Source organism: Mytilus galloprovincialis, chromosome 4, assembly GCF_965363235.1.
Source record: "Mytilus galloprovincialis chromosome 4, xbMytGall1.hap1.1, whole genome shotgun sequence".
Classification (NCBI taxonomy): Eukaryota; Metazoa; Mollusca; class Bivalvia; order Mytilida; family Mytilidae; genus Mytilus; species Mytilus galloprovincialis.
The window spans coordinates 100,472,407-100,497,179 of NC_134841.1; the positions used below are offsets into that span (position 1 = coordinate 100,472,407).

Below are 24,773 nucleotides of genomic sequence, written 5' to 3' on the forward strand. Positions count from 1 at the left end.
GACTGTAGGATAAGTTGATTACACAAAACTTGTCTTCTTTCTCTTTTTGATTTACAAATCACATTAGTTTTTGATAGAAAGCTGCTAAATATTGATCGGATTTAAAGCAAAATAAAAGCCAAATACTGTTACTTTGTTGAAATTAAGTTCACCTTAATAACCTGCAATTAAGTTTTCAAACTAGGACGATCATTGTATAGTGAATATGCCATCACTATGAAGGGAAGATTATTTTGTCATTTGAGTGTTTAAAGCACGAATGACTGTCTTAGACTTGTGGATAACCCATGCAGAGAGAGAGAGAAAAAACATCCTTATTAATGACTGTTAATCGTATAATCTTACTTATTACGTATTAATATTATGTACCTTTTACTTATTTCAACACATATAATCAATAAAACATTTTAATCGTAATTAATAACTGTAATCTGGATTTGTTAAACACTCTTAATAAATATATATGTACAAATTACAATATAGAATAACATTTTAAAATACATATATCTTAGACGTGATAAGTTTGGTGTTAGAACTAGAGAATGGGAGATGCACGAAGGAGCCGGGCGGCGGTTATAAGACTACCTCCAATCTCACAGTCGCCATCCCCAAGTATAATATCGTGAGTATCTTGGAAAATAAGTAGATTTATAATTTGTTTATTTTTCAATTTATTATGTTGTACCAACCAATATCTTACTACCGTGATAAAATTTCATCGCCGCGATATAGCCTTGTTGTGCTAATGCGGCGTAAAGCAATCAACAATCAATCAATCAATGATAAAATTCTTAAATATTCAGAACTTGAAATTAAAAAAGGTTTTCCAATGAGACTTGAATTTTTTTTTGCTACACAGTTTATCCAATGGTCACACAATTCGAATCAACATTTCTGAACTTTTAAAACATGAGTTCCCGTTTTCTTAGATTGTAATTACCATGTCTCATGTTAAATTGTTCTACACATTATTGTTATGTGCACTCGTATTTAATTACTCCTCGCTTAATTGTTTGCATGGCAATGGTTTACAACTCAATATGTAAAAGATGACAAACTACCGTGTGAAAATCTATCCAAAAAAATACGGAAGAACTAGAAAAATATCAAACGCTCGATTATATCAACCATTGGAACGAACAGATAACAATCGTCATATTACTGACTACTTAGAACAGGCATTTTCGGCAGAAAACAAGGGTAAACCGTAAAACCTTGTTTTATAGCCCATGAAATCTCCCACTTGTATGCTAACCCGAATAATTCAGTCCACTTGTATGCTAACCCGAATAATTCAGTCGTTATATTCCGCTGATCTACGAAGGCTACATTAACGCCTGAACGTCTTCCTCGATCAAGACCGTCAACCGGAAAATTCACACCGCTTTGCAATATGGGAATTTTGATTTAAATTGGCAGCTAAAGAAGGAGGAGTTCTGGATGTTAATTGATGATAAATGATGTAAACTGATGTTAATTGATGTTAATTAATTATTATCGTGTGGGAGAAAATCGGACACGGAAAGGGCTTGAATTATTCGAGTTACTTGTATGCCAGTTAATTGTTTATAGTTCCGTTGTATAATCAAAAGTGGATGAGCAATCCCAATTCACAAATATAATAGGTTATTGTGACAATAAATTGGATCCAGCAGGCACAACTGTGTAAACATACACCACAGACATACGAACACAACTTAGTTCATTTATATGGTTTGAAGTTTAGTATGACCATGGAAGAATCAAATATAATACTTCCATGGTATGACGTCCATTTGCACTGAACTAGTGCAAATTTTTTTTTAGAGGCCATCTGATACCCCCTTTATGTGCGGGATTTTCTCGACGGTTGAAGACCTATTGATGGCCTTTGGCTGTTATCTGCTCTTTGGTCGGGTTGTGGTCTCTTTGACATATTCCCAATTTCCAATTTATCAATCAGTTTATCATTTATTTAATAAACCAAGAAGAAAAAATGTAGTGCATGATATAATATGAATTATTTGTCAATTTTTCATTTGATGAAATAATAATAATATAATGATCTTGTTGATATAGTTTGTTTGAATTTCGTTATGTTATGTTACATGTTATAAATGAATGGTGTAATGGCGGTTCAAAATTGAATATTTTAGAGATCGTTTGAAAGCTTTGTCTCGCCCGAGGAACCTCGACGAAAGATGGCAATCCAATGGAACCCCAACTCATGTAGGGTTAGTATGCAGAATATATGTATTATTCTGTCTTAATCAATATGGATAATGAAAATATATTGTATTACTTGACCAATGAAAATAATTTAAGATAAGTGCGAATTTTGCACATCTACTTTAAAAACATTTCAGTACTACTGCTTCATCGGTCTTAATATTTGGTGCTGAACCCAAATACACATTGAGTGTGTTTGTCATGATAGCATACTGAGATGGTACCATGAATTATGTAAAGCAAAGAGGGTCTACAAAAATATCTTGATATTTCACATGAATATTGTTCATCATGGAAACTACAAGTTAAAACTGATCAATCAAAAATTATGATATTTAATTCTAATGGCAAAACATTGTCAAACCATTTTACTTATGATAATGCATATCTTGAAACGGTAACAAATTATTGTTACTTGGGTATTGTTTTAAAGTATAATGGCAAATTTTGCCTTGCTGTGAATACTCTAATGGAAAAAGCCAGGAAGGCATATTATAAGATAAAGAAAACTATAGGTCTCAACAACCCTGGTAGACTTCTTGAAAAATTGTTTAGTTACTCCCATTCTTACATATTGTAGTGAAATTTGGGGGGTGGATTCACATTTTAAAGACTCTGATCCCTTTGAAAAACTTCGTGCTAAATTTATCAAAGACATATTAGGGGTTCACTGTAAGGCATCTTATGGTGGATGTCGAGCCGAACTTAATAGAATTCCCTTGAAAAATAAAATATTATATTCAATATTCAACTACCTGAACCATATAATTTCTTCGGAAAAATCTTTGGCATATGATATATTCACTAAATCTGTAGATTCAAACTCTTGGGTCATAAAGGTCAAGAGTCTTTTGAATGGACTTGGAATGTCTTATATCATCAATAACTTTAATTATGTTAAAGGTAATTTAACTTCTATTAAACAAAGAATTAATGACCAATGTTTGCAAGTTCAAAATGCAAATATATTTGAATCAAAAAAGTTAGACTTTTTCAAGAGTGTCTACATAATGGGCAGAAGACCACCCTATGTTGATACATTGAAAAACAGAAGTGACAGAGCTGCAATATGTAAGATCCGTATAAGCGCTCATATACTGATGATTGAAAGAGGGAGACATTTAAATATACCCAGAAATGAGAGACACTGCTCTGTATGTAACTCTGGTCAAATTGAAAATGACAAACATTTTCTTTTACATTGTGAAAAATACTCAACTAAAAGGGCCATATTTTACCAAACTGAGTTTCAAATATAATCGTTGATCCTACAAAATTTCAAAAACATGAAAATGATATAATCTTTTTATTAAATAATAATTCATACACAATCCTAAAATTGACTTCCTCTTTCATTTCAGACAGTTTGAACCTGCGTAAAGCAGAACAACCTCCATAAAATTGTCAAAATGTCTAATTCATAATCATTGTTTATAAAAAATATAATTACATATTAATATACTCATTATTTGTAATACTTATTATGTTTGACCAACTATGTAATTGATATACCATGAGCCTTAACCATTTATTGTTGATGAGTTTGTGCTAATGAAATATTTGTATTTGTATTTGTATTTGTATTGTAATGTGCAATCCTTTTTTTTTTACATTTGTCATTTCGGGGCTTTTTAAAGCTGACTATGCGGTTTTTGCATTGCTAATTGTTGTAATCCGTACGGTGACCTAAAGTTGTTTATTTCTGTGTCATTTTGGTCTCTTGTGGAGAGTTGTCTCATTGGCAATCATACCACATCTTCTTCTTTTATATTAACTCATCAGATCTATATAAAACAGAAAAACATAGAAAGACACTAAGTACAGATCTGAGAGTACTCGTAGTTCAAAACCAAAGTTTGATAAAAAAAATATAATATTTTTAAATTTGCAAACTACATTTCACATCAAATAATAACAGTTCGTTAAAATATTGTCACTAGCGCTTTCATGCCTTCTGGCAATCTTCAGGCGACGTTTTAACAATGTCCTTGACGACACTGCCGTTGGTAACGTTTATTACGTTACAATAACGATAAGGGGAGATAAATCAAACGTGTTTACTATATATAAATGTTTGTGGCATAACATCGTGGCCACAAGTAAATTTTTTTCTGTTTAGTATTAAATTTATATTTAGATCCATTTTGTTACATCTTGTGATCAATTTTATTTGGCAATCGCCAATGGCAGTCAGCAGGGTAAAAGAACGTCAGTTGTTCGACCTGTTAGTCAAATGCGTTTTGTTTAAATATACTTTTTCACTTTTTTGGTCTTTTGGAAAATGTTGTTTGTGCTGTTTTTAGACCCTTCTACAACGAAATTTGTTTTACATGCACACGTATAAAAATTGCGGTTTTTATCCAACGCAATCATAGGTTTGAACGTAGTTTTCAATTTAGACTCGTAAATATATATATATATATATATATATATATATATATATATATATATATATATATATATATATATATATATATATATATATATATTGAAAACACATTTATTGATCAAATAAGAAATAATGTGTATTACATCATGTTACTACACTAGCCTTAAAATTATTGAGATAATGATAATATCAATACTGCATATTTTAGCTAGTTTTAGATTTAACACATTCATAATTTGTCGTCAATGGTTGTCTCGTAAATCAAAAAAAATATATACTAAACTTCATGGGAAATTCAAAACGGAAAGTCCTTTATTGATTGGTAAAAACAAAAGCTCAAACACATCTAACAAACGAAAAACAGCTGTCATTTTCTTGACTTGGTTCAGTCGTTTTCTTATATAGGAAATGGTGGAATAAACCTGGTGTTATTGCTAGTAAACCTCTCACTTGTATGGAAGTCGCATCCAAACCAATTGCATTTTTTTACAGTTAAATAGTTTTATTCGCTCAGTATTTCTTGTGGTTATGATATCAAATCCCACATTTTGAGTTGATATACCTTATAAACAAATATCTTGATTTATATTATAGTTTAGATGTTTTATGGGGATCACAACAACCAATACGACCACTTGGAAAAATACCAGAGGCAAATGAAAGAGTGAAGGACCTTTCTAAACCCAAGAGAAATTTTCAAAACGAACGCATCAGGTAAATCAGACCAAATCTTAAAGACGAACCTGTCAGGTAGTCTATAACATGTCAGGTATATGACATGACACAACACAGAAGATACTGCAAAAAACCAAAGTACAGTAAAGATAACAGAATATAAGATTTTCTTATACATAAAAATGCACTTGATATAACAAATCAATTCACAGAAAACTTAAGATTGAGCAGAACGAGCACAATCAAAACTGTGAGTGAACTCATGAGCTCTGGAAGTGTCAGTATAGTCAAGGAATTATATATTTAAATATACAATTCCTTGGTATAGTTATAACTTCACTAAATACTGATTGGCTGGTTTAACGCATACTAATAACATGATAACCACAGCTGTAATTACTAATGGCAATGTACTTTTAATGAATTAATGACACTTTGTGTCAAATTAAAAAAAATAATCATCAAAAAAGATTCTTGCAGAAAGAATATTTATTAAATCATATTTTTATTTTTCAGACCTCTGTTTTACTACAGTATTGGACGCGCATCCTTTATTACAGAAGCCAAACCTAAAGTTAAGGAGGCTAGCGAGAGAGTCAAAGAACTAGCGAGTCCAAAACCTACACACGACCAAGGGAATCGGTTTAGGTATAATCATCAAATCTAATATAATTATGTAGAATTAAACTTTAAAAAGTGCTATTCATACTTAAATTTATACTGAAATAAAATGACATTTACATCTCAAATGACCTGTGTACCACAATGCTATCAACGGCTATCTGCTGACATAAAACATATACTTGGCGGGAATTTTATACAGCGATAACAATGTTAATTAGATTAAACAAATTAGTCATGAATGTAAAGGGTTGCGGTGTATACTTCAAAAAGTTAACATCTAAACGACACAAATAACCAAACAAAACCATCTCCAGCTCAACGTGACACGTGTCTATACAATATTTATCATATACTTGTATAAAATATTACTAAAATTTTACAGTTCAATAACATTTGAAAATATCAAAAGGCTATGAAAGGATTACTAGTTTTATTGACCAGATTCCTTGGAATTCCAATAGCGGGCTGATAAAGGTACCTTTTATGACTGCTTCCGGTATATTATCACATGCCTTTCCGTTAATTTCCGTAACGTTTATCACATGCAACTTCGTGCATTTCCGGAAATTTGTTTGAAAACGACAATAGAACGCGGAAAACGGCAAGTGATAAGACTTTTCCCAAAATGGTTGAGGAGCAAAAATGAATTAAGTTAAACTTGTTTTGAAAGACATAAATGAGTTGACAATATTAAGGAAGAACATGGTAATTGTTGTGAAAAGATAAATGATTGTAATAGCATGCAATAAAAACAATTAAAGTTTAAGATTTTTTTTTTGGTTGTCTGTAAATATTATCTGAAAATGCAAAGACAAACAAAATTAAATTTTAATGATTCTTGTCTGTATTTCTTCTGCTGAAGTATATGATAAAAAGATAATTACATGTCATTTTTCATATCAGACCCTTTATCGGCCCTCGTTCATGATATTAGCCCTCGAGCCTGCAGCTCTTGGGCTAATATCATAACCTTGGGCCGATAAAGGGTCTGATATGAAAAATGCCATGTAATAATCTATACATCATGATTTATACCTTCCCGAGAATAAACCTGTGAAACAATTAAACAGAGTGCACTGTCAAATCTTCGCTATCAAAACCAAATTCTTCAAATAACCTCTAAGCAAGAATTAGCTGTCAAATCGACAGAAAACCGGGTTTTCTATATCTGGAAGATAACCATTGTTGAACTTCAGAGCGTTACTGTATGGCTTGCTTCACCTGCAATGTTATGTGACTAGATATTTTGAAATTGGAACCTATCAAGAAATGAAAGTGAATATCAAGTTTGACCACCATTTGTCATCAGTAACGCTTTACGAGTCAAAATATGAAAACTATTGGCTGAATGCCGGTTCACAAGTTATTTCACACCAGCAACATAAAGTCCTATTTTCCAATCTATCAGTAACCCTAACTCCTGAAACGGCAATACTGAAAATCGTCGAAATCAAAAAGGTCCATTTTTCTTAAATAACAACATATCAAAATTTTAAAAAAGCATAATTTTAAATATCGCACAGAATTCATTGGCATTCCCTCGTCGGGCATCGCCTAATTTAATAACCGGATTTCCTATTCGAGATACAAAATGACACAACCACTTACGAGCTCGGAGCAGTCAGGTGCGAGTACGTGTGGCGTGACGAAGGTAAAATATAGAAAAGGGAATATTAAGATCATACAGTACAAATTCTAGTATAAATGGTTTTCAATGATCAAGTCACAAATAAATGTCCGTGCTATGAACCTCGATCATGGGTGATTGTAGTTGATTTTTTATCGTAGTGTCTCTCCATTGAAAGCATTTTCATGATAATGGTTATAGGTATTTGGTTTATCTCTTTTGTTTATGAAGGAATTTGATACGGAAAACAATCCACAAGATTTGTTTAAAATTTATTCTAAATTGTATAGAATCTGCATATTAAAATCCTGTCATATGTTATGAACATTTGTCTTACCTATAAAGTACCGTATGATGACCACAAGTTATATTGTTCTGTTGGAAAGGAGCTGTCACCTGAAGATTACACAACAACTGATTGGATTCAAACTGAGATTCTTATTTTTTTATTAATTTTTTCAGTCCTTCGTTTAAATACAGCTGTGGCCGTCCATCGGCGATATCACCGGATTTGAGAGCCATGAAGATCAAGAAAGCTTCCATCAGAATGCAAGAACTTTCAAGACCAAAGGCTTTACATCGAGATTTCTTAGCTCACAGGTATATTAAATGTTACTAATCCTAAGTACTATATCTATATACTTTACGACAACTCTGCGAAACGTGTTTTCATTCAACTGGTCAGAGACCGAGGTTATTTCGTAGTGCATTTCTTTTAGACAATAAATGAAAATTGAAAAAAATCCCACCTGCGCTTTCTGAATAATATTTTTACAGGGTGTTTTGGGACAAATTCATATCAATATTATAGAAAACTTCATGGGCTTTAACTCAAAATATTGACAATTTTATATTAAGGGGGTCTTGATAAACAGCTTCCGAAATGCTAATTTTAAACCTTTTTTAGCTGGACCAAATCACTACTTGGCTTTCAAATTCATGACCAAATTTGGAAGGGGTATAAACAAAAATTTGTAAGGGTTCCGCGGAACCCATTGTCTCGCCTACTTTTGCTGTTAATCACACACTCAACAAAAATGATGAAAAAAATCAATAAAATTATTCCTCTCAATACTATCTTTTGATTGTCAGAAGCTTCTGTCCAAGTTTGGTAAAAATCCAGGCTAGTTTAAGAATCTTAAAAATGTTTTAAAAACTTTAACTGCAGACTGTATGTAATGTTAACTGGAAGAAAAACTAAGTCTATTTATAAGTAAAATACGGGGAAAATGAAATTTTATTTTTACAAAATTTACTTCTGGGTACTATCTTCTGATCATAAACAAGCTTCTGGCCAAGTTTCGTACAATTCCAGGATAGTTTAAGAAAGTTATTAAAATTTTAAAAACTTTAACCACAGAGTGAATGTAATGTTTCCTGGCAGAAAAAAAACTAAGTCTATTTATAAGTAAAATATGGAAAAAATGGAATTTTATTTTTACAAAATTTACTTCTGGATACTATTTTCTGATCATAAACAAGCTTCTATCCAAGTTTGGTACAAATCCAGGATAGTTTAAGAAAGTTATTAAAATTTTAAAAACTTTAACCACAGAGTGAATGTTATGGTTCCTGGCAGAAAAGTAAGTCCATTTATAAGTAAAATACGGAAAAAAATGGAATTTTATTTTTACAAAATTTACTCCTGGATACTATCTTATGAACATAAACAAGCTTCTGTCCAAGTTTGGTAGAAATCCAGGATATTTCAAGAAAGTCATTAAAATTTAAAAAACTTTAACCGCAGAGTGAATATTTGAGGACGCCGACGCCGACAGAATGTAGGATCGCTATGTCTCGCTTTTTCGACTAAAGTCGAAGGCTCGACAAAAATGGCAAGTAACACAATGTCCACACTAGGGACTATATTGGTGCAAAGGACGGTAACTGTGTTATCGGACCAACTGTCGTGGCAGCAGCTATAGGGGGCATTCAATATTTTCAGATTTATGTATAGTTGCATAACATTTTCTTATGAGTTGAATTGTCAGTCCTTGGTCTTGATATCAAACCTCGAGCCGATATCGACCGAGGGCTGATTATACAGATCGGCACAAAACAATTATAATCAAATCGCCCCGCGAGTCCGTTACCATAGTAACAAAAACATCGTATTATTTTTTTATCAATATATAGTTTCTCACACGATCGTGCTATTCTGTTTTTAATTTAGACTAAACATTTCTTTATGGTCTTAGACTATTTTGATAAAGTTATTAATGTTATTGCAACTCTTCTGTGCAAACCATGTAGCATATAAAAATTTTAATGTGCGTATTGTTATGCTTTTACTTTTCTACACTGGTTAGAGGTATAGGGGGAGGGTTGAGATCTCACAAACATGTTTAACCCCGCCGCATTTTTTGCGCCTGTCCCAAGTCAGGAGCCTCTGGCCTTTGTTAGTCTTGTATTATTTAAATTTTAGTTTCTTGTGTACAATTTGGAAATTAGTACATGTGGCATTCATTATCACTGAACTAGTATATATTTGTTTAGGGGCCAGCTGAAGGACGCCTCCGGGTGCGGGAATTTCTCGCTACATTGAAGACCTGTTGGTGACCTTCTGCTGTTGTGTTTTTTTATTTTGGTCGGGTTGTTGTCTCTTTGACACATTCCCCATTTCCATTCTCAATTTTATGTCATATTAACCAAGATTAAATCTATAATACTAAAATTACGAGGTCCAATTTGTCAGCCGTCATCACGTAAAAACGACGAATCACAGAATTCAACTTTATATATAACTAATATAGTACAAAGGTGTAGATTAAAAATTACACCACTCCAGGCCCTTTTGTTTTCCACGTAATTAATATTGCCAATAATTAAGAAGTTCCGGGTCGAGTCCGCTACCGATACCAATAGTATATTCACCTGTTACCTATTACCTTATCTGTACGTTCCGCATCTGACAGGCGCACCACCAAACGTTGTATTCAGGATTAATATGCTATATACACGGGTCATAACCACAGGGTTGACACTACTAAATTGTCAAATTGTTACCTATTATAGTATTTTAATCAGTAAGACTTTCTAAGATAACAATACGAATACAAAAAACCTGGACTAAAAATAAGGCGTATAGGTACAGTTTTCAATTTGTTAGTGGGCATGACGTAAAACAGCGAAGCAAATAATTCAACTTTATTTATAACTTATATAGGACAATGCTGTTGATTAAAAAATACTCCATTCCAGGACCTTTTGTTTTCCAAATAATCAATATTATTGTTTCAGTGCGACGGGTTCAAACAGAAAGACTTGAAAGCAGAGAAAAACCGTGTATCTTATAATCGGCATGGCTTTATCAGATGACAATACTAATACTAAAATAAGGCTTGCGCATAGTAATATATATACTTTAATTCAGTCACGGACCCGTGATATCACGGGTGTGTTCTAGTATCATTTAAAAATGTTCAAGTACTAACAACGTCACATATGAATAAAATGGATTATGGAACCAAATGATAAAATAAAATAAAGTTGAAAAACACTGTACATATATAAGATATCAGCTTAGAAAAAAGTTGTTTTACAAAAATATCAATATATATTTATTCATATTTAAGTTGTGTCACTTGCACATTTAGATTACATCTTTTTCTTACCTGGGTTCGAATTCTTGCTTTGGAGACATTAACAAGAAAATGTGGGGTATACATTAATGAGACATTTAAATAAAGGGTCGTATTAAAATAATTAGTCAATATACATTCAGTATCATACGTTTACATAAGGTCAAGATATCATATAGTATTTAGTACCGTAGAAAACATATTGATTCCAGATTATATCATTAGTATTGTTATTTGTAACTAATAATGGGGAATATTGTATTTTTCTACTTTTAGACAAATAGTACAACCTTTAAGTATAACCAGTACATTACGAAGATAGAAGAATAGGACAGTCAGGATCTGTCCAAAAACCAGACCAATAAGATGTATAGATATATAACCAGACCAATAAGATGTATAGATATATAACATTTACAAACTGTTGTTTAGTTAAAGAACAATCAATGTATATTAAGTGATGTTAACTTCGAGAAGTATAAACAAATTTTATATGTTTTTCATTATATATCCTCATACCATATATAGATATAAGAAGATGTGGTATGAGCGTCAATGAGTCAACTATCCATCCAAGTCACAATTTGTATAAGTAAACCATTATAGGTCAAAGTACCAGATTTTGTTATAAATAATTATTTCGCTCGTTGAATGAAAATTGAAAAAAAAATGCAAGTACTACGTTTTTTTGAGTTACATCATTCCAATTGATATTTTATAGTGTAAAATTGAGAAAGGAAATGGGGAATGTGTCAAAGCGACAACAACCCGACCATAGAGCAGACAACAGCCGAAGGCCACCAATGGGTCTTCAATGTAGCGATAATTCCCGCACCCGTAGGTGTCCTTCAGCTGGCCCCTTAAATATGTATACTAGTACAGTGATAATGGACGTCATACTAAACTTATACACAAGAAACTAAAATTAAAAATCATACAAGACGAACAAAGGCCAGAGGCTCCTGACTTGGGACAGGCGCAAAATTGCGGCGGGTTTAAACATGTTTATGAGATCTCAACCCTACCCCTATACCTCTAGCCAATGTAGAAAAGTAAACGCATAACAATACGCACATTAAAATTCAGTTCAAGAGAAGTCCGAGTCCGATGTCAAAAGATGTAACAAAAGAAAATAAATAAAATGACAATAATACATAAATAACAACAGACTACTAGCAGTTACATGTAACTGACATGCCAGCTCCAGACCTCAATTAAACTGATTGAAAGATTATGTATTTCATCATATGAATATCAGGCACAATCCCTCCCGTTAGGGGTTTAGTATCATACTATCATAAGATATATGAAAAGAACATAACCCGTGTCATGCCAATAACTGTTTTTTTTTAAATAAACGTGTTTAGTTCCGATGCAAAGACCCTATAAGTGAATCAATAATTATTATATTAAAGCCAAAATATGCTATCTTTAATGACCTGACAACAGTATCGTAACTATATCCCTTCTTAATAAGTATGTTTAAAGGTTTTGTAAGCTTTTGAGGTGAATACTGACATTTTTGTGCTTTGTAAAGAATATTACCATAACAGATTGGATGTGAAATACCTGAACGTATAAGATGTCTGCATGTTGAGTTATATTTACGAATTATTTCCTTATACTGGTGATAAAATTTGAAAATGTTTTGACCAGTGTGTCTTTCTATGTTGTAATGCTATACTATTGTTTCAAAAAAGGGAGAAGGTTTGGTACCATTAAACGTTTAATCCCGCTGCAATTGTTTGTACTGTCCTAAGTAAGGAATCTGATGTTCTGTGGTTGTCGTCTGTTTATGTGGTTCATGTAAGCGTTTCTCGTTTTTCTTTTTTATATAGATTAGACTGGTTTTCCCGTTTGAGTGGTTTTACACTAGTAATTTTTGGGGCCCTTTATATTTTTTGCTGTTCGATGTGAGCCAAAGGCTTTCTTTTATAAATTGTTACTTGGATGGAGAGTTGTCTCATTGGCACTCATACCACATCTTCCTATATCTATCTCTTTTATTTTCGGAAATATCACTGAATGAATTCCTTCAAACTTGATGCACTTTAGTATGAAAGGGTCAATTATCAAATTAAAATAAAACTTAAAGGTTGAATGAATTTCAGTTTTGCATTTCTTTTCTTCCCCCGTTCCATCATTAAAACCCTTGATACAGTGGGGCGTCCGTTCGTCTGTGTTGAATCTATAAATACACAGCCATGTTAAAAACAACCTTGAAGCAACTATAAGGGTCTGTAGACAGCATATATTATTGCAACTGGTGCAAAAAGACTCGCCAGAGAGTTGTTGCAATTGTTCTTTAACGCACAGGGGTAACTTGAGGCACTCTCTCTACACGAGGAATCTATATTATCGATCGAACGTGGTTGCGTACTTACTTATCCTGCACGTCAATATGGACGATGCTGCGTATATACATTCTGTGTAACCAAAGCAGAACCTGCTCTAGATCATTGGGTTTATAGCGGGGGGGGGAGAAGTCCAGGATTTACCCTACTAACCATTGATGTTGCAAAATCATGATTTAATATATACAAAACAGGCGCGGATCCAGCCTTTTTAAAAAGGGGTTTCCCAACCCAGGACAAAAAAGGGGGGCCAAATATAAGTCCCCATTCAAATGCATTGATCGGCCAAAAAAAGGGGGTTTCCAACACCCGGAACCCCCCCCCCCCCCCCTGGATCCGCGACTGCAAAATATTCTTCCGTCATTTGACAGTGGATATTTGCTGAGTTCAGTGGCATATAAGTACATTGAAAAAGATTGGAGCAGTTTTCCGAAAGTGACAAGCGGAAAAAACATTTTATAATCTAATAATCTAGAAATAAGTTAGTGTCATCTTTCATTTTTTTTTATAAACAAAAATCCCTTGACTCCGGTTTCTCTATCTTCCTCTCGGTTCCTACGCCCCTGGTATTTATAAATGCTTCCATTATTTTATAAACTGTTAATCATAATTCTTATTTCTAGTGTGATATTGATTCCAGTCTGATTATAAACAGCCATCACTTTCCACTCGCGTTTGTAGGCAAGGATATTTTTACAGGACAAAAACGTTAAGAAAATCCATGTTACAAAAGTTATTGTCATCACGCTATATACGGGGAGTAAGCATTAAAAGACATGAACTCCATTAATGTACACATTGATATCATTGTTTAAATTAATCTAAACTGTTGATTTGGGTTTTTTTTAAATTTGCAATATGACAAGTTGTTGCGATACTATTAAGTATTAATTCTATACACAGTATAAGTCAATAGTTCCTTTTTAAAAACTGTTTTTATTGCTCATATCTAAAACATTATGTGTTCACAAAAATATCATTTTAACTAAGTTCAATGTTCTTTATTGTACGAATACTTTTTTTTTTTTAATAAATTTCGTTTCATTGGCATTTTGATTAAAGTGTTATTGCAGCGTAGAATTTTGGTCCTTTATTCCAATACTTTCTCCAAATCAAACTTTTTCGTGTATACGATATGTTTGAAGTCGCAGATTTCAAAATGATCAAAATTTTTCATAAAGCAGAAATTTTTATTACAAAAATTTCATTAAAATTGTTTTAATTGGGAAAGGAATGACTATTCTTTATTTCTTTTAATATAATATATATCAGTGCATAAATTTTATATATATTCATTGCAAACTTACCCAGTAAGAAAACTACCAAAAGCCTCATATTCTCTCATCGGCATATAAAAGACAGATCGCCTATGTCATAACAATTTTTCTAATAATTGATTGATCTGAATCGTGGGTTTGCGTTCTTAAGTTTGCCTATGTCAATGTTTAGAGTATATATGTAATATTTATTCTCAGATGTTTAAATAATAGTTGTGAAGTAGCAGGTGGTAGAAACAGTATGTATAGTACAAACGGCGGACGCTGGTTTTCGATTTTAAGTTAAGTAACTAATTTAACTAACTAATTTTATTCAGTATAAAATCCAGTACAAAAGGATCATCGCTGAAACACATGAACACATATAAAAAACATATACAAAACAAAACAACAATAAAACATAACAGCCAACAATTTTGACACTTATAACAAGCAAGAGACAAAACTCACACTTCAATATTATGCAATTATTCCCAATGATGAATGTCTAATCAAAATACATTTGTCTATATATATAAGAAGTCTGGTGAGAACATCAGTCTCCGAACAGTTCATTAAATATTTAAATTTATTAAAATTATCTAAATTACAAAAACATGGTATAATATTAACAATGTCATCATAAAACTTTTCTGTCTCGTCTTGATAGAGGTTGCATTCACATATAAAATGAAACTCATCTTCAATTTTGTTATCAATACAATGTTTACATATTCTTTGATCCAAAGGCGTATTATTATATCTGCCTTTTTCAATGTGTAAATTGTGGTTAGAAATTCTTAATTTACATAATTGTCTAATATATTGTTTTGAGATATTTAACTTTGTATAAGTCTCAGGTTTATATTCCTTTTTTAACTTGTAATATGTGCGTAGTTTATTTTGCTTTTCACCTGACAAACATGAGAAAAAATAATTGCCATATCTTTCTTGTAATATCTTTTTCACTGCAGATACGAGTTTTCCTTCTGACATAGTTCCTTTATTATTCCAAACATGGTCAAAACGAGTGAATTTTAGAAACTGAAAAATGTGTTTATTGAAGGTACATGGAAAGGTACAATCAACATCTTCGATTGACTTATATGCTAATTTTGAAAAATTCAAAAGAGGGTCTTTATACAAATATAGCCAGTATTTAAGAGACTGCAAAATAACAAATATAGAGATTGGATAACGACCAAGTTCTGCCATACTGGCAGTATTAGAAGCATATTTAGTGGCACCAAGTACACAAATACAATTCAACATATTCACACTAGAATGTTTAAGCATCTCATTACTTATACAGTCAAAACCTACACTTGTGTTATTCTTTAAACTTTTTATAGCTTTCAGCACTTCCTGCATATTTATATCATAATCAAGAAAAACATAATACCTTGTAGGAAAATCATCCTGTTCATTACTACAATCTACATTTAATAGTTTATTAAAATAATTATACCATTCATCAGAGGGAATATTGGAACTCTGATCACCGATGTCCTTGTCAGAATATTTAAATTTATTAATCATATCCCAATAAGCTTTGGGGTTTTTGTCTTCTAATTCCAGCAAGGAATCAAGCATCTTTGCTTTATACTGTCGGTTTTTTTTCGTACTAGTTTTTTGAACTGCTTTTTTAGCCCATAATAATTCTTCACCTTTCTTCATTTACAGAACCCTTAGAGAGTGAGCGAGAAGATTGGATTAAATTACGATACATTGATTCGCACTCACTGTCAAACCCTAAACTAGATTTCTTTCGTTTACGTTTTTTAAAATTTAAACCATATTAAAAGTGATTGTTCATATGACGTCCGCTGTGGAAGTAAAACAAACAAGAATTAATCAATTATAAGACGTCTTTGGGTCAAATTTTGGAGGTTAAATAGTTCATTTGGAAAATCTTAACTTGTCTTGTTAGGGACGACATCAAAAGTTCAATGAAGGATGAAAAACTTAATTCAAATAGTTTTTTCACTGACCCCCCTACCCCCCTATTAACTTAATTTGGGAAAAATTGATTGACCCATATGGATATATGTAAAAATCAATGTCGGATAACCAAATCTTGCAGCAGTTCATGTTATTCAGTATAATAACTCCAAAAAATAGAACACAATGTAACAATTAAGCATCTTTGATGATTGTTTTTTTTTCAAAAAATAATAAAGTGCATTGAATATACTTTGGGAGGGGGATATTGAATGACCTCGGATTCGGGGTCATCGTCCGAGTTTGCACCTAATTGAAATGCTAAGAAAATCCAGTTTTCTGGTGTGCTTGGAGAGCTTGACATTGTGCAATAAATGAAGTTATTGCGGCCAATTTATCTTGATTCAATTCCCACTAAAATAAGTTTGCGTTGAGTTAAATATGTTTTAAGAATTAAGAAAAAAATCCTGGTCAATGTCAAACTCCGAAACAGTGGTGACATCTGGCTACGCTTCTTTACAGTTTGAATGATATTAAATTTTATTTTTTTAAAGGCAGGGAAAAGTTTTCATTAAATTTTGGCTTTATATTCGTGTGATTTTATCGGTATCATTTATTTTCACAGTTAATTACCAGTTGCAGACGATTTGTTTACTCTGTAAATCACATTGTCATGTGAACCCCAGGGATGATTGAAACTTGATATTTTACCACCAGTATAACTACGCTGCACCTATCTCACATCATGGAAGTATTATAATACTTCCATGCTCACATGTATATCTTATTCCTGGAAAATCCAACACGAGACGTATGTAAGTTGATTATTTAAAGATATTTTACAATATTTGAAATTTGAATATTAATTTATAAACTTGTTATCTTGAAAATGTCCATAAACTCAATATATAATTTTTAAATGCTTTTCGGTACATCATCGTGTAGTTGTCAGTGTATAATTAATTGATTATGATCTAAAATAAGAAGATGCCATTGTGGTACGAATGCCATAGCATGGAATAAAATTAAGTTAATATATCGGACAATATATAATTCTATGGTTTTATATGCTCATAGGTAAACATGTTTTCGTTCTCTTTGATTTTACCGTGTATGATATCCTCGAAGAAGATCAAAGAAGTCCATTTTGTCTATTATGTTATTTGCCGCCATATTTTATCTTCAAGTTTATCTTTTCAAAATCTTAACACTGACATATTCTTAATTTCCTGAATATCTGGCTTATACAAGATCGTTTTATGGATTATGTTCCATGTCAAAATATGTGTACCAAAGCCATTCAAAAGGGGGAATTATAACTTGTTTTGAGACAGCAACCTAACGGTCCATTGTAATCCGACTAGACTTGGGTTTCCCGAAGAATGGGGAAAAATACTAGAGGGACGTTTCAACTCATAAGTCGAAAATAAACAGACAACGCCATGACTAAGAACGAAAAAGACCAACAGACAAACAAGGGTACACAAAACACAACATAGAAAACTAAAGACTGAGCCACTAACCCCACCAAAAACTTAGGGTGATATCAGGTGCTCCAGAAGGGTAAGCAGATTCCGATGCACTGCAGGGGATTTATCGAGAGTGTATAATAGACTTTTACATACCATTCCCGATCCATAGGCATAGACCGCACAGTAGTACTCGGTCACGGACTTAATTCCACAGTAGTACTCGGTCACGGACTTAATTCCATAGTAGTACTCGGTCACGGACTTAATTCCACAGTTTTTGTATTAATTTCGTATTCATTTCTTACAAAACTTTAAATCCGTTTCTGTGTTTCAGCATCCGCGACAGTATTTATTTTTATTTTACACGCATCTTCCGAAATTCTTCATTTAAAGATATTTTTAAAAAGGTTTTTACCTTATAACCTAATTTTCCTGTACATAAACATGATGCAAGCGAATTTATCACATATCATCGTAATTATAGAATGGTATGAAGAGCTATAAATCTGTCATCGCATGGTGATACGCAGTGTTGAAAGATAATATTAAACATGGTAGAGGTAAAGGACAAATTTTTTTTAAATTTGGAAAGTGTTTCAAATAATTTATCTAGATATAAAATTTCGTATATTCTTTTAATTATGAAAACGGTAACGTAGATATATAAAACAAATATGCTATTTCATATAAATCTGTCAATGCTTAATGATTCAGTGACAGATATTAGTTAGCACAAGATGTATAAAAACAAGCGAGTGTGTAAATGTAACACAAATGAGGCTGGTATGCACAGTTTCTGGTAACCATGCAATCGGAGACACCTGTGTTACAAAAGCGTGGACTTATAAATCATCATAAGCGCGTTCAACAAATGCTACTACTAATATTTTATTAGTATTTTTAAACTTTTCAATATATACAATATAAATTGTATAGACGGTTCTTAAAAGTTATTCATGTATGCATTGACCCAGAGTTCAATTTTCAAAAATGAGGCTAAGCTAGGCACCGGTATTATCAATAATGGCTTCTCCAGCATCATCAACAAGTAAACAATATACAGCATACCCATATTCAAAATCTTATTCAGAGAAAATCAGAAAAACCAAGATTTGAAATAAGAAGATATTGTCTGAACTTGTGCACAAGAGACCAAATGACCTAAATTTAAGTCATCATACGGCCTTCCGCAATGAGAAACCCAATGCTGAATAATACTCTATAATATTCCCGACATAACAGTTAAGGGCATGCGATACAGTTTTGATCCCATATTGAAATTTTGCTGACAATTTGCATATAAGCTATTTTTTGCCTGATTAAATCAAAAATGTAATAAGAAAATATACCTTCATGTGCTACTTTTTGAGTAAAATGAGGTCCAAATTTTATATATTAATTTTGCTCAAAATTCGGATTTGTGGACGATTGTTTCCTTTCGGTAGAAATACATAACTCTTTTGTTTTAAAAGATAAACACAAGCTGTTTTTGTTAAATTATTTATAAAATCTGTTTTACATAAATATCCTTTCAATTTGTGCAATTTGTTTTTCAAATAACTCATATTTATCAAATGTACACGAATATAGTAAAAAACGTCAATTTTTTTGGCTGCATATTTATCAAATTAAAAAAATAATTGCACTATTTACGTTTTCATGAATATTAGCACACATAATCTTCTTACGTAATGAAACCAAATGGCATTTTAAAACAGAGGGGCCATGAACTCGTTTTCAAGTTAGATAAGTTTGAATGATATAAATCAGTCGAAAACTGAATCTTGATAAGTCATAGTTTACCGTCGCAAAATAACAATTTACGTTAGCAACGTCATTACCTCCGCTGTAACTGTATCGAATAAAATCAGAAAAAATCTTCTTGTCGAAATGAACATAGAATAGAAAAATACCCAGTAAATTGTAACAGTGACATATCCATTCTTATTTCAATGATGAGAATTTATAAAGATAAGAATTTGCATGTTCAGAATTTAGTGGTAACAACAGAGCAGTTACTGTAGTTCAGAAAAGTAATTAATTGTAATTAATTGTTTAGTTCACATGTTAATGACCACTATTTGAGACATTTAGCATTCTTATATAAATACATCCTATCAATCAGCATCTCCATTTGGTAATTAAAAGGTCAAAGGGTTTGGGGTACTAATGATTAATTTAGAATATTAGGTAATAGGCTACACAGTTATAGGGCGAACGTCAGATTTTGACTTTTGGAAATAACCAATTAACAGCTTATTGTTAAATCATTTATTCAAAAACTTGTTTATTTGTCTTCACAGCAGGAAATCTTCTGATGACCACAATATTTTAGATGACTGACCAGAAATTACTACATGTGAAAAATACCACGTGCATGCATAAATATTAATTGCACTGGTGATTTCGATCTTTCCCTTTTCTTTTCAAAATTCAGGACATGGCAGTAACAGCTTGACAATGTTACCTTCAAGCACGGTCATCATTTTTGATATTCTGGCCTTTAGCTGTTTCTCTTTTGTTTACATTTTTTGAGTCACTGTCCAATTAAAAACTTTGACATTTTCGAAATCAAAGGTTTTCTACCCAAGAAATATCTTACTTAACTTCGTACTTTATTCGGCCTGTTTAACTGGGTTTTTTTTTATTCGAACGATGATTCTTTGTAGATTTAACTCGCGTCTGGCGTACACCATTTTAATCCAGGTATATTTTGTATATCTACATATACTATTGTATTTTTGATATAAATTGGTTCTTTTGAGAGCAGAGGAGGATTTTGAGGGGGCAAGGGCCGTCCCCCTTTTCTGGGAAAAATTTGGTTGATTATATAGGAAATCCCTGAAACATGACTGGAGCGGACCCCCTCTTAGGCAGTCAGTGGGCCAAAAACAAGTTTCACTGAAGAATATTTGGATCGATTTCAAAGTAAAATCAGGAAATCCTTAATATTTGAGATGTTTTATGAGACCAAACTTAGTCTCTATAAAAACACATGGATTCACATCGCATAGAAATTGAACTTTAAATTTGTTATAGCTTTAAAACTTCTACCACGAAGGCAGACTGCTTTAATAAAAAGGTTGAGAAAATGAAGGCATCCATGCAGGAAACAAAACATAAAGATAAAATAAATGCATCCAGATTATAAAGAAAACTGCATGCTTTAATTTATATTGCGATTGGTTTGTGCAATTTGCATTAGTCATCCGGTTTGTAGATACTAGGATTATAAAGGGTTATAAAAAAATATAAAAAATATGTACATTCTCAAGTAAATTACAAATAAATGAAATAGTCTCCCCCCCCCCCCTTTCCCCACTTTGTGAAAAGTTCTGGATCCGCCCCTGTCATCCAACATTGCTTTCTATATATATTGACTTGTGCAAGAAGTTTAATATTGGTGTTTGGCGAGGGAAGAACAATATATATTAAGGCATACTTTACAATAAACATATTACACCAAAAAAAAAAAAAATTGGTGTTTTAACATCATCATTATCTTTTTTCTATTCACAGTCAATTAGATCTATTTCAATAAAAAACAAACTTTAGCTACAATCTTTTGGTGACCAGTCAGCGGGATAAGTTCACGTAATGCTTTTCATTTTTTTCTTTTTTTAAAGAAAGCAACTTCTTTGTCATTTTCTTTTTTTTTAAATCAACGTTTTTTGTTAAACATTCACAGAACTTATCTAACTGACAAACGTATCCATGCAATGAACAGCATCTTGAAAATAGTAAGATAAATCATTGGTGTTGTAAGTTGGGTTTTTTTTTTCAGTGCACTAATAATATTATAAATTTAGTTTACAAAACTTTTATTTTTTTCTAAATGGTTAGGAATATATATTTCGTGAATATATTACCTTAGCTGTATTTTGCAAAACCTTTCGGAATTTTGGGTCCTAAATACTTTTCTACTTCTACAACCTTTTTTGATTCGAGCGTCAGTGATGAGTTTTTTTGTAGACTAAACGTGCGCCAAACGTTTAAATTTGATGCGATGCCTTTATTAGGATACAGTCTGGAGTTTTAAATTTCGTTGACATCTATAACGTTGTCAAAGCATTAGTTAATGAATTATATGATAAATAAGGTTCTTCCAGAACACAAGTTAAATTAAAAAAAAGTTTCCAAATATCAATGAAATTTTATGAACAGTGACAGAGTACTGTATTGTTCGTGATCTACCATAAAATAAGACCAATTTGCTGAATGCCACACCCCCTGATTATTAATTCTACTCTTTTGCATTAACTGTAATACCTTGGTGTATAGTATGCACCAGTATCTAATACAAAACAGGGTTAAATTGAGAATGGAAATGGTGAATGTGTCAAAGCGACAACAGTCCGACCATGTTTAACACATGCATTATCAGAAACTGTAAGAAGAGAACGGTAGTTTTTATACGACCGCAAAAATTGAAATTGTTTTGGTCGTATATGAATTGGTATCACGTTGGCATCAGCGTCGTCGTCGTCGCGTCGTCGTCCATATACTTTTGGTTTTCGCACTATAACTTTAGTTTAAGTAAATAGAAATGTATGAAATTTAAACACAAGGTTTATGACCATAACAGGAAGGTTGGAGTTGATTTTGGGTATTTTGGTTCCAACTGTTTAGGATAAAGCTGCGCCCCTGCGGAGCATCTGGTTATCAAGTGTCATCTGGTGACATTTTACAAGGTCCAACCAAGGAGGTTATATTAGAAGGAGAGAGGACGAAAGACGATAATTACACATAAAATGTTACCGACTTTTCTGTTAGTGGGTGTTAATCTCTGTCACAGAGGGATATTTTGTCCTTATTACATACCCAAGTAAGAACGGAAACACCCGAGGTGTCATAAACTGACCGAATATACAATTATTGAATGTTAATCAGATTTTTTGTGAAAATTTTTACTAAGTAATTAAAAATTAAAATTTTATGTTAACAGTAAACTTATTACCAATAGAAATAAAACGAATATCCGTCTCATTGCCGTCAATGTTAATATCAACAGTCATAATTTTACGTTGCTCCCGATAAATTTCTCTATGTTTCAATTGCAAATATTCCTTCCGGTCGTTAACGGTCACCATAACTAAAGTACTTTGCATATTCGTATATTTTCTATGATTATTACCTGCCAATTCTCATCAACAGAAATTGACAGGTGAAGCGAAAATCTTTGTTTAAAGCAACGTAGTGTTGAATAAAAATCTCTCATTAACTTTCCTTTAAACCCTCATAACTTTGTCATTTCTTTATCTTTTTTCACCGTCGACAGACGGTTGATTTTGAAATTACACGTCAAATCTTTTTCCAAATCATTTGAAACTTTGAAACTTTGAAACTTTTTGAAACTTTTTATTTCTCAAGACCCCATCAGGGGTATGTGAATATAAACAATAATAACAAACAATAACATATATACAAAATAATGAGATCATAGAATGACATGGTTACATATTCAATGGTATACATAAAGTACATGATTTAAGGAATTTGCAGTGGAAGGCAAATCTAATTTATAACAGACAGAACAATTTTACAAAATTTGGCAAGTTTGACAATTAAATTGTAGTCATCAGAACAAAAAAGTTCACAATATTTTATAGCATTTGGCTTTTTATACACATTACAGGGCAAAAGCCTTTTTCTTTCATTTTGAAAAAAAAGTACATTTAAATAGATAATGAAATTCATCACCAATTTCACATAAATTGCATAAATCACAAATGCGATCATCACGTTCAACACCCCAAAAACGACCTTGTTCTATTGGCAATTTATGGTTCATACATCTAAAATTACAATATGCCTTTCGAAGATCATATGGTAGATCAACAATATATCTTTCAAAATTATGAATGGTTTTGAAAATTCTATAATTTAAACATTTAGCTGAATCATAAACAGTAGTAACCCATGTTTGTTTGAACTGATCACAGAGACATTGTTTGACTAGATTTGATATGACTACATTTTTTGGTACACTCTGTGACAGCCAGTACTCTGAGAGACCACAATTATTAAGGGTTTTTTCAATACAAACAATCCATTTAGAATGGAAAAAATTCTTGATATGCATGTTATATAATAACTTGTACAAAGTAGCAGCAATTTTATCTTGCTTATTACAAATAATTCTTTTCCAGAATGCAACCATTCTACTTTTGATAAAAATATCAATAGGAAATCTTCCTAGTTCACCATACATGATACAATTTGGTGTACATTTCTTCAGACTTAGTATATATTTATAAAATTGCAGACAAAATGATTCTAGTATACTGTTATTAGTAGAACCCCAAATCTCACAACCATACATTAATATAGGTAAAACCATTACATCAAACATCTCGAGCTGTATATCAATAGGTAAATTTAGTTTTCTACTTTTTTTCATTATACTAAACATAGCCTTTCTAGCTTGACAAACTAATCTTTCTTTATTTTTACAAAATGAACCATTTGAAGCAAAAATTATTCCAAGATATGTAAAATCATCAACAATATCTATATTTTGACCATCATAAGTGAAAGCAAGGTTATTATTCAGTTCAAAAGTACGTTTTCTAAAAATTACTATCTTAGTCTTAGCAACATTTACTTCTAATTTCCAACATTTGCAATACAAATACATGGCATTCAA

General features: G+C 32.0%; 2 protein-coding genes across 3 annotated transcripts in view; one reads left to right on the plus strand and one right to left on the minus strand.

Moving 5' to 3' along the window:
• The window catches only part of LOC143073608 (E-selectin-like), a 55,804-nt gene extending 40,984 nt beyond the window's left edge, over window positions 1-14,820 (minus strand). For both annotated transcript variants that reach the window (XM_076249278.1, XM_076249277.1), the window contains exon 1: window positions 14,766-14,820. In XM_076249278.1, the coding sequence (XP_076105393.1) occupies window positions 14,766-14,793 (28 nt within the window). In that variant the 5' untranslated portion in view covers window positions 14,794-14,820. The remainder of the gene's footprint in view (window positions 1-14,765) is intronic.
• On the plus strand, window positions 475-11,602 carry LOC143073609 (uncharacterized). The gene is made up of 6 exons (XM_076249279.1): window positions 475-622; window positions 2,136-2,213; window positions 5,192-5,311; window positions 5,789-5,920; window positions 7,986-8,123; window positions 11,381-11,602. Exons 1-6 carry the CDS (start codon window positions 543-545, stop codon window positions 11,424-11,426), a joined length of 594 nt encoding a protein of 197 aa, XP_076105394.1. The 5' UTR covers window positions 475-542; the 3' UTR covers window positions 11,427-11,602.
• Window positions 14,821-24,773: the final 9,953 nt, after the last annotated feature.

Coding starts and splice junctions, on each gene's coding strand:
- LOC143073609 (XM_076249279.1), top strand. CDS start 543: ATGGGAGATGCACGAAGGAGCCGGGCGGCGGTTATAAGACTACCTCCA. Junction 623..2,135: donor CCATCCCCAAGTATAATATC/GTGAGTATCTTG, acceptor TGAATATTTTAG/AGATCGTTTGAAAGCTTTGT. Junction 5,312..5,788: donor TTTCAAAACGAACGCATCAG/GTAAATCAGACC, acceptor TTTATTTTTCAG/ACCTCTGTTTTACTACAGTA.